Source organism: Leptidea sinapis, chromosome 40 (assembly GCF_905404315.1).
Source record: "Leptidea sinapis chromosome 40, ilLepSina1.1, whole genome shotgun sequence".
Lineage (NCBI taxonomy): Eukaryota > Metazoa > Arthropoda > Insecta > Lepidoptera > Pieridae > Leptidea > Leptidea sinapis.
The window spans coordinates 2,964,695-2,976,753 of NC_066304.1; the positions used below are offsets into that span (position 1 = coordinate 2,964,695).

At 35.1% G+C, this 12,059-nt stretch overlaps 1 protein-coding gene across 7 annotated transcripts in view; it reads right to left on the bottom strand.

Annotated features, from left to right (window-relative positions):
* Positions 1-197: 197 nt before the first annotated feature.
* LOC126976344 (myocyte-specific enhancer factor 2) overlaps positions 198-12,059 on the bottom strand; it is a 200,830-nt gene continuing 188,968 nt past the window's right edge. For 2 of the 7 annotated variants that reach the window (XM_050824638.1, XM_050824637.1), the window contains exons 4-9: positions 11,852-11,917; positions 10,905-11,205; positions 10,239-10,477; positions 9,765-9,889; positions 6,843-7,003; positions 198-6,297 (exon numbers count right to left, since the gene is read on the bottom strand). In XM_050824638.1, the coding sequence (XP_050680595.1) occupies positions 6,173-6,297; positions 6,843-7,003; positions 9,765-9,889; positions 10,239-10,477; positions 10,905-11,205; positions 11,852-11,917 (1,017 nt within the window). In that variant the 3' untranslated portion in view covers positions 198-6,172. The remainder of the gene's footprint in view (positions 6,298-6,842; positions 7,004-9,764; positions 9,890-10,238; positions 10,478-10,904; positions 11,206-11,851; positions 11,918-12,059) is intronic. The other 5 variants (XM_050824642.1, XM_050824641.1, XM_050824640.1 and 2 more) reach the window with 5 other exon arrangements.

The window sequence follows — 12,059 nt, forward strand, 5'->3', positions numbered from 1 at the left end:
AGAGAATTTATTGACGCACGGTTTGACAGTTCTGCTGTGAAACAATTTCATTACGACAGCAGGGTGCATATTTTACGAAGTAATTCTTGATGTTATGATATATTATTGAAAAATTCATAAAAAACATTATTTTATTAATTATATACAGAACAACGTCTGTCGGCTCAGCTAGTACTTGATAAAATAACAACAAAATCTGACATCCAACTCTTTATTATCCTTCGAACAGTCATCAAAATAATTTATAACAATTTTCTAACACTGTCCATCAACACATATATCCATTCAGCCACTGAGATGGTTCATTTATACAAACTGACAGATGTCTGCCACACAACAATACATAGCCGTGACCTTAATAATGCAAAAATTGGCCCGGCCTCCTAAAATAATCATACACTGACTTATACCACGTCAAAAAAACTTGTCACTTGAGAGGGGCTAACTTCTTCCACTCCTCAAATCGCGCTAAGGTCAACTATGACTTTGAAAAATATTTATGGCTGTTTTGACAAATTTTAATTGTGATGTGAAATAATTTTACAATTAAAACGTTTCCGAAAAAAACAACAATCAGTTTCTGAAGTTGTTTTTAGCACAAAAATGTCAAAAATGCCATCATAGCGTGCCGAGGAGAGAGTGTGTTAACCCTTCTCAGGATTCAAGATAACTGGCGTTATACAACCGTAATATCCACGAAACATCGAAGAATTTACAGTAAAATACCGATAAAATACAACAGATTTCCTTTGTATTCAAAAGTAATTACTAACTACTATCTAAGCAATGATACTATAGTATGTATTGCACAACTGATGTTACGACATAGCATGAAATTGTCTTGAGTATTCGTAAAGGATATGTATATAGTTCTAGAAACTATTTGGATTGATTAAACCGAGACGTAAAAGGAAAGTATTAACAAATACCTCTGGTAATCCGGCATGATCCAGAGGAACTTATGTCTACGTTTTATAAATGCAATGAACTGATTGTTGATTGGTTACGAAGCGGGGTGCTATTACATCACAGTATTGACCTACAGGGTTAAACATAGATAACCAGGCAGGTCTATATTACTACCATAATTATACACAAACAAAACAACTCGAAATAAATCGAATTCTATTATAAAACACAATTAAATTGGAAATACTTTGCATGGCATTAAAATAATCACCACTTAAAACTATAAAGGAAGTATTTGGTAGGAAATAGAAGATTAAAAGTTTTCCATTTTCGATGTTTGTAAAATAGACCTGCGTGTTATAATAGGCAGCTGTAACCCTTGCCAAGGTATAAAGGTAGATAAAAAATTAAACAATCAAAGCAAACAATTTTATACAAACACACAACACAGTTGTGCGAGAAAAGATATATTATAAGAAATCATTCCCGATAGTAAGTCACAACCTCGGAAATTATGCTCCCAATACCAGCTTATGTTTTATAATACAAGTCGAAGTATCGCTACTTATAGTGCAATCGACGGATATAATTATTGTACAATATTAATGACAGAGATGTTGTTAGTTATCATTATAACATACTACAGTCCGGTGGCGAAGCAAAATGTCGGACGTTGACCTCACAAGATACAGATGTCACGCGTTTGAGTGAGCGAAACAGAAAGTTAATTGGTCAGTTTTGTCCGCGACTGGAGTATATATGACCAGTGCTTGTATATAGAAAATATTAACTAAAGTTTTGGAAATCTTATAATAATAATAATAATTTTGGTAGTTATTTTAAATATTAATTTAAATGTTTACAAATAATTTGTTCGGATGCTCATAAAAAAGAAGGGATTTATAAGAAAGGTAAATTATTATGTTCTTCATCAGTTCGTTAAACAAAAATTACAGTCCACTTTATATTGTTAACAACAGCTTTCGGCACAAATTTATATAATAAACAATAGTATTGCCGAGTAATGGATTTTGTATGGAATAACACTGCCAATTATAATTTGAGCAAATTTTAACAATGCACGTACAAGTTCAGCAAAGGAACAATTAGGAACGATCAAATCAACACACATTTATAATTTACAAGAATCAACATAGACATGTTATCACAATAACTAACGAATACAAACAGTAGGAGGGTGAACTTACTCGATAATTGCACTTACTCGATTGTGAACTCGATGTCGAATTAACTCGTATCTCGTACTCTCTCAATACTTGTATTTTGAAATTACGACTCGGAAATTCGATCGATTATTTACTTATCACATTATTACAAAATAATATAATGAACTCCATAGCTTCGAACAGAACTGTAAATTTTTCATTTTTGAATATTGGTGTTGTATATAATGGTTTTAAACGTAACGTAATAGAAGTAACAAAAAAAATTGAATCTGAAAATAAACTGCCATAGTTTATTTGATTATAGTACCGATACGAATGTATATTTGAACAAAATCGTATTAAATATTAATTCAAAGTACCTCTAGCGAAAGGCATGCGATTCTATTGTTTCTAGTACCTTGTAGTTATGAACAAAGTAACTCTTCTTAAAGAACACAGTCGGATGAGTGCAAAATCTCAGAAGTTCACGCTATAACTACGGCCCTACACTGGAACTCTACAAATCGATATTAAAATACATTTTAACTAGTTGTGTATATACAACGTGAAAAAACAGTTCAGGCTTACAAACTTTGAACTCATCACTTCCCTGTACAGATAACATCCATTTTGTTACTGTGAGTTGAAGTAGCAAATTTAACATCTACACATGTATTAAAATAGTGATTTTATTTACAACAACATTCATATAATTGGTTTAGATAGATATACATGAAAACGATAATTATAAAGAATATAAACTATAGTCGTGGTGCACAAATATTTTCGGTCATTAACCTTACGAGCGAGACAGAAGTACACGGACTTACTGCTCCGTTACCGTGGTTACAAAGAAAACACTGCGCCGTAACAATTTTTGACGTTAGAATAATGTGACTAAACAATCACTGACCTCTTTTATATTCCACTGGACTGGCGGCTGTCAAAGTGCTTTTATGCCTGTTTGATATTCGCCATTTTGGCGCTGTTTGCCATGTAGCGAGAGTCTGCGGTGCTAAAACTAGTGATGATAACCTCAGCAAACATCAGTAGATGGTGGGAAACTATTTACAAAAAAAGTGTGTACTTTATTACGTTGATAAATAACATGGAAAACGAACGAAATTAATTCAAAATGCAAAAATACTTCAGTGTCTTGTACATTCCTTCGCAGCCATTTATATTATACGTCAAAATTAGTTCTCTGGACGCTCGCGAGTGGCGCTTCAAACAGGCACAAAAATTTGTTGTCAAACATTATGGAATAGCCTGTCTAGTGGTATTTATACAGGTCAATGCTAAACATTACAATAGCTATCTTACATTAAATATATATTTGTAAATCCCAATACAACCAGCGCAGTAAAACGTGCTTTCGAGGACGAGAAACAGTTCGCAGCTATTAACTGCGAGTTCCTTGTTTAAAATATTATGCAAAATTTATAGATCTACTACCTTAGGATATACGAAAGTGAAATTTGCATACATTGTATATGAAACATTTCATGGTTTATAAATAGGCACCGTGAGTAAGGCAACTACAGTGTGATAGTGGTCTAATTGAGAAGATGAAATATGTCATTTTGTTGCATTGGATAATAGTTTGGATTTGGAGATAGCAAAATAAATAATCTGTAAGTAAATTGCGTAATTCCGGCCACATTTTTATTCATTTTAGTTTTAGTAGTATTTTAATTGGAATCTGTTGCAGCAAAATTGACAGTAAAGGACGAGAAGAGCAGGACGTTCAGCTGATGGTAATTGATACGCACTGCCCATTACAATGTAGTGTCGCTCAGGGCTCGTGAAACACCCAAAAATTGTGAGCGGCACTACAATTGCACTCGTCACCTTGAGACATAAGATGTTAAGTATCATTTTCCCAGTAATTTCACTAGCTACGGCGACCTTCAGACGGAAACACAGTAACGCTTACACATTACTGTTACGCGCCAGAAAAAGTCGACGTTGTGGTACCCATAATCTAGCCGGCATCCTGTGCAAAGGGGCCCCACTGTATAATGTTATGATTCCCTAGTACGTCTCTTGTCCGTTAAAGTAAGTATTTTATTTATTAGAAGTATTTTTTGTTTCTTAATCATTATTTGAAAATCATTTCAATTGAAATGTTAAAAGGCTTAAAATATTTTATTTTATATTTATTTAAGTCGAAAATTTAGTTTAGTATTTATTTTATCCTTTCATAGCAAAATGTAATTTTAATAAATACCAAGTGTATTGGAATTGGAATATTATTTAAGGTATGTAGAATTATATTTTTTATTAAATATTTTACGGTTATATATAAAACGCCTATGAATGTCATAATCAGGGGAATAGTTGTTTTTAGGGGAATTTTTTTTTCATGAAAAAAGAAGCCCACTGAGTTTGTTGCGCTCATTCTTCTCAGGCTTGAGGCATTCATTTTGGATTGGAGGATGGGTGGTATTTTTTTTGACTTTCAATAAGGTGATGTCACATGGTATTTTGAATAAAAATATTTGAAATTGAATTTATTGATGGAAAAGTTTTCAAATGGCCGGAACTGAGCTTTTCTTACTGGTGCATATCAAATAGATTTCAATACCAGTTATGTCTAAAAATAGGGCTGTTCTATGTGAATAGTGCGATATAAAAAATATTTGTCACATTTACGAATAAAGTTATAATAACATACTTATATTATTTGTAAATATGTAACATTTCAGTTCACACTAACGAAAGTATTTAACAAGCGCGTCTATACTAACTTTACCGCCACTAAACTTAGGGTAGGTATGTACTTCGAGTACTGTAATAGCTATAATGATACATATTCAAAATTGACGTCATTATTTGGTCTGGCTAATGAATTACTCTCGCACGTTCAAATTGCAACAATGATCAATGTGAGATCGATTTTCTTTGTAAATTTTATAGTAATATTAATAATTTTTATTCGTGTCATTCTGTGTTTTTTACAAGTGCGAGTGCTATCATAAGAATTTTAAAGCTTCGTGTGGTATATTCATATAGTCTATCTATCCTTACTTATTACCTACTTACATTACATAACATTCGTACCTAACGTGTATACATATTATGTAAATATCATTATGCATTTCGTGTATAAATATGTTAATAGTACATAATTACTTATTATCTTCTGTGATGATACTACACTTAACGATTACTTTACAAAGATTCAAAGTTCGGATGTCACACTATGATAATTAAAATGGCACAAAAAAAAACATTAAAACACTAACACAAAGTCCACTTTCTCCTTGATTGTCCACTTGTACATCGTCTCTGGCGCACTCTTCTCATCTTGGCTGGTTTGATCATACATTATATTATGACTAAATTTATTTGACTAACATTTAATATATAAGCTAAACAGACAATGGCACGGATTGCACATTTAACATTTATTTACAGGGAATAGAACTCTAACGGCCTTACAAATAAACTTGGTATAGAGTTATAACTAAGTATAAACAAAGAATATGCAAAATGTTTACAATATTGTTGACAACACTGTCAATACAATGATAATTCTGAAGTTTTCTGAATGACAAGCTGCCTTGCAAATAAACGCGGGAAACGTTATACAACCGAACAAACCATTCGTAAGCAAAATGTCTATTTGTAAACATTTTACATATTCTTGGTTTATGCTTAGTTATAACTTTATACCAATTATATTTGTAAGGCCGTTACAGTACATATTATAGGGGCAGAATCAAGCAGCTGTATCTAGTTCTTATCAATAACATTAAACCCTAAAGTTCAAATGGACCGGGATGTGCCAACATCAAAAGTTACGTATACATGGGTATTGATAACATCAAAACTAAGGGAATCTCAAGGGTTTATACTAACGCCCTTTTCCATTATTATTGATTTGCCCGTGCCATTGAAGCACCGTCCAGAGAAGTTCGTTCGGAGAAGCCAGCACCAGGAAAAGAGCGATTACGGGACGGCAGGGAACCGAAAGCTCAAAGGAGCAGCCTCGAATAAGAGCTGGTGCAGAATGAGGCCTGAGGCCTAACCAAGACCGTCTAGCAGTGCGGGTGAAGGGGCCTCGGGTAAGGTCCGAAGGCCTCGCAGCCTAGCTATGTGGCCCAGCTCTCGATCCTGGGTCTCTTGGTATGCGGCTGCTCGTAGTCGATGGGGATGTTGCTGGCATGCCGCATGTCCTGACCTGCCGGAGAACCTAAATTACTTGACGTTATTGAACCTGGAAGTTAATATCTTCATATTAACTATTAATTCAACATAAATCAATAACCCATTTCAGCCAGAAAATGTCCACTGCTGGAAAAAGGCCTCTCCCAAATATCGCCATGACGATCGGTCCTGCGCTGCCCCTCATCCAATCTACTCCGGCGATCTTAACCAGATCGTCGGCCCATTTTGTGGGGGGCCTACCAACGCTTCGTCTTCCGGTACGTGGTCACCATTCGAGGACTTAACTGCCCCACCGCCATCCAATCAAAGTCGTGACAAAGCCCAAATGGTTGCGAAACTGAAGTGGCTGTGGGCAGGGCACAAATAGCTCGACCGACAGATGACCCGTACCGGAAGACGCATTGTTGGAATGCCCCTACAAGATGAAAAAATGATCTGGTGAAGATCGCCGGAATAGGTTGGATGAGGGCAAAACAGGACCGGTCGTCGAGGAGATCTTTGAGAGAGGTTTTTCCCAGCAGTGGCCGTCTCCCGGCTGGAATGATGACGATACTGAATGCGACTCTTTGGTCATGGAACCTTAGCAATACTAACCATCAATGATGCCAGAAATATGTGCTGGCTGTGGTGCGGTAGAGACGCGGTGAAGGTGATCTGGTGCGCGTGGGGGGGAGACCGGCTCCGCTTTGATCTTTACATTGCTGGGGGACGCGGCCGGAGGGGGGGTCCCACCACCCAGCACCGGTAGGCTGCTACTGTACAAAAACACATTATAATTATTATCGACGCATTTCCACTTAATTATCGAAGAACAAAATAGGTATAGCCAATAAATTTCGAATAAAGTAGCGTTTAGACAAACTGACAGCGTGAAAATGCGTGCTCCATTTTGTCAATGTGTGTGTTAGCTAGTGGTTTATTATTATTTAGGAATTTTACAGGTGGGAGGCTCCTTTGCACAGGAAGCTGGCTAGATTATGGGTACCACAACGGCGCCTATTTCTGCCGTGAAGCAGTAATGTGTAAACATTACTGTGTTTCGGTCTAGAAGCTAGTGAAATTACTGGGCAAATGAGACTTAACATCTGAAGTCTCAAGGTGACGAGCGCAATTGTAGTGCCGCTCAGAATTTTTGGCGTTTTCAAGAATCCTGAGCGGCACTGCATTGAAATGAGTAGGGCGTGCCAATTACCATCATCTGAACGTCCTGCTCGTCTCGTCCCTCATTTTCAAAAAAAAAAAGCCAAGCTTACGACTTGTGAATACAAAATCGGCTTCTATTACGGTTAGTAACAAGAAATTTCCTTTTCTATCTTGCTGTCTCTCCGTAAGAGATGTTCATCTCTTTCGCAGTCTATACGCTAGTATATTATAGTTCCAAGATGTCTTGATGGTCGTTTTTAATTAGAATCTATGAAGCGCTTTAAAGCGAAAATCAATTATGGCACATACTACTCATTTAAATAAAAGATACAAAAACCTTGTAACAAAAAGATTTAAAATCAAAACATTGTATTAAATCATTTAATTTTAATCGATTGGATTTCAGTAAAGTGGACGGCATGAAACCTTTTGTACTTTTTCATTCAACAAAAAGTGTTCGAGTTAATTTGGCTGCACTCGTGCGTAAAATTTATCGATTTTCAGCTTTTAATCTTTAATTTCGTTACAACAGCAATCGCTCCGATAGCCGTGATCGTCTAGTGGTTAGGACCCTACGTTGTGGCCGTAGTAACCCAGGTTCGAATCCTGGTCACGGCAGCGAACAGCTGTTACGGTGGAGCTTAATTTTTTTTATAATAATTAGTAATGATTGATTTAATATTTTAAGAATATGGAAATTAGTTACATTTGAACTTATGATATTTTATTCGACAGCAATGAAGGTGCTCTCAACATTTTATTAGCTTATATACAGGATTATCAAGAACTTCCTGGCTGCTTTGTTTTACCGATCTATTGAAAAAACTTTTTTTTATTTATTACTTCTTAATAATTTTCATTCTTAATACATCATTTTATTTATTAAGATATTATTCGTAAAATCATTATATTATCTTTTAATGATAGAAAATTGGTATTTCAAAATAGTAAGAAAATTACACTATATAATATTATCATATTATCTAGTGTAATTTTCATGCGTAAAAGATATAATTTTTAAAGCCCAAAAGAGCTGCATTAGGTCAATGTGTAGTCTTAAAATAAGGGATAGTTGTAAACCCTTCTTTAACCAACTTAAAATTCTTACTTTGACCTCACTATATATCTATGAAATAGCATTATTTGTAAAAACTAACCCTGATACATTTATCAGAACATCTCAAATCCACAATATTAATTTGAGAAGCAAGGATAGATTACGTTTACATGGCAGCAACACAGCTTCGATGTACAATGTGTTCTTGAAATGGCGCCGAGAATATTTAACAAGATACCTACAACTATCACAGAACTTAAGTTGACGTGTTTTAAAAAGAAACTATTTAATGTGCTAGTGACAAAATCGTACTATTCCATAAAAGACTTCTTTTCAGATACAACACTCAATTAACATTTTTTAAATATCATATTACTTAATTTAATTTCTTTTTACCAATTTCACTTGTTATATGTTATTTCAAAATATTCAATTATTGATATGTACAATTAACTGTCATTGTGTATAAATATATTTGTTTGACTTGTTATTAATTACTATTTGTACGCCACAGCATGCGGGCAAGGAATGGAGAACTTTTATTGTGATTTGAAACATCTATGTATACCCATGACTACAAATAAATGATCTTATCTTATCTTATATTACGTGACGTATGAATGACAGAAAACATTCTTATAAATTTATGATCTTAATTAAACTATGAAAAGCGTCTTGACCACATTGATCTAAATAAAAAGGTACTAGAAGCATATATACATATATAGCGATATATCTACGTTAAACATGTCCCCTCGCATGTGTTTTATAGGTAACTAGCAAGTATTTATTATAACTAACTAGGGAAATTCTTCAACATTCTGCAAATATATCAATATTAATTTCATCTGTAAGTCTTTTTTTATTAAACTGATGTTTTTTGGATTAAAATATAAGATGATCAATTTTTAAGTATGAAATTCTTAATTAATTTGTATTGTCGTCATTTTGTACATAATTCCTGCGCATGATCCGCATTATAAGGAGCGTTGCAAGCATACTAAGCAATGTATTGTAATTAAATAGACTGCAGTCATCCCGCAAGGAATTAGCACTTATAACAGTTCTATTACCTGTTTATTTAGATTTCAATGATTTTGACTAAGTCTTCTGTTATTGCAAGCAAGAAAAAGCAGCTATCATCTACAATAACCATTTCATTAGAGACTGAATAAATCTTTTCAAATGGATGCTGACTTTTCATTAAATTATTCTTTTAATAAGTGATTAAAAAGTTTTTTTTAATGATGATTGAGTGTATGTTAGTTGTAGTAAGCATGCGTTAAAAAATGTAAAAAAATAAATTGGGCACAGACATGTACCTGTTGTGCTGAAGCGTCTGCAGTTGGTGCGCGCCCCATGATAGTCCTATTCCCATGTCCGATGTCATGCTGAAGTCCTGTGGTCCGAAGTTGCCAAGTCCTGAGTAGCTTAGTGGAGTCTGGAAATTATAACCGAACAATCAAATTACGGCTTAGATAGTGTTAATGAGTTGATTTTTCGGCAGTTAAAATTATAACTGTAATAGTACAAATTTTTTAATAGGTAAGAATTATTTCGAATAACTTGTAATGTAATGTAAATAAAGTTATAAATCATAAGCTAAAAGGTCGAAGTACATATTATCTCAATATGGACTAGTGAGCAGAGACTGGATCAGACATTCAAGACTTCAATACCACCTGTCCTACTGACAAGCACGCCGTGATCGGATTCTGAATAGGAGGTCAATGACCGAAATATCTGCGCCGTGAGCGTACTTTAGCATTAAAAAGATACACTCTACTCACCTCTCCAGCATATGAGATGTCATCTTGTGGCGGTGGCATGGAGTTGGGTATGACGACACGCAGGTTGTTATGACGAGGCGAGTGGTGTGGAGGCGGCGCGTGTCCGTGCGACTTGTGCGGATGTCGGTGCGGGGAGGGAGCCGGTCCCGGTGACGGGGAGGTTGTGCAACCAGACCCCAGGGGGGAGCCCGAGCCAGGGTAACCATTAGACATCTCCAACATTCCGCCGCTGGGGTATACTGGAATCAAAAGTATTGGTGGTTTACACTTGGCAAGTGTATGGTACTTAGACGAGAGTATAGATACCTCTAGTATAACCGTGGCCTGATGATTGAAACTTTATATGTAAATTGAGTATTGTCAGCTGTCAAAACTATATCTAATAAAAAAGAATAATAAATATCGTTCCATAAAAAATGTGATTGGAGAGTAGTATTTAAGGCATTTAAAAATTATTTCACGATCAATAAACGTAAAAAGACTTAAATAATTTTTATAAAACAAAAAAGATGGGACAAATATAGTATTTTAAAATATAACTTATATTATACACAGTATAACTACGTAGCTTAAATATTTGAAATTTATTACACCAAAAAGTATGGTTCTATTGTATCTTTACTTTCATTAAGTCGTAAGTTTTTGTATGGAATAAAAAATACCAACCTGAATCTGTTTCCGAAGACGAAGGCCGTGGGCTTATCGAGGTGTGCATTTGAGGACTAGCTTGTAACAGTGACTGGTCGTAGCTCCCAACTGGAACACTGACGGGCAGGTTATAGTTACTCCCAGTCACGCCAACGCCAACCCTGCTTCCGTTCAGTTGGTTCCTCTGCATCATCATTTGAAATTCTTCATCTATCTTCGAGTACTTGGCTTCGGTCCGTGGTGTGAGGTTATATTCAGGCTCTGCTTCAGGACTATCCGGTGACATCACTCCATTTTTATGCTCTTTCTTCGTTAGCGCCTGTAAGTGTCAGCGAAACAAGCTCAGGTGGCTTGACGAGCCAAAACGTTAAATATTGATCGAATAATCTAGCATGCATTAAAACAACACCCTCTTTAGTAATCAAATCATAACAGTGTTATTTGTTTAGTTAACTGAGGGTCAGAGTGCTATCAAGTAACAAAGCGCTAACCTAATTGTAAGTGAAAACTTTTTAGCGTACATTTGTGTGTAGTGTCGAATGCAATGATACAACACCGACTTCATCCTGACAGATCAACAGATCAGGTAGGCACGTCTAATTCAAATAAACACAAACAAATCTAAACCCATGCTGTACGGAGAAAAATAACATAAACATTTGGGGTGTGTGATCATAAACTGTTAGCAAATGGTGTCTGGTGTTTAACACTATTTTTCTAACAGGATATAAACATGCTGGTTTTACGGGATCGTGTGAGGCTATTACTAACATCGATTTTACGAAAGGATCTAGATAAAGTTTTTCAACAATTAGTAGTAAAAGAATTTAGTTTTTGTTTTTGTTTTAGTAACAATTATAGGCAAAAGAAATAGTGTAAGTAAGCACGCTGTTAATAGGATAAGTCAATATCATGGACATTGCATTGCGATCACGGGCACACAGATGACGCCGTACTTCATGTACCTCGATGATATTGCGATTGGTGAGCGACTCGTGTGGCTCGTTGTACTCAGTGTATTTCAATAGTACCTGAAATTGAGACAGATACAATTACTTCTGAAAATTAGTATTATTATATTATATTTAAATTTATTTTTATATTTTTTCATTATTTTCTTCATATTTTATCCAAAAAAAACTCGAATATTTCTTCAGATATGAATTTCAGAAT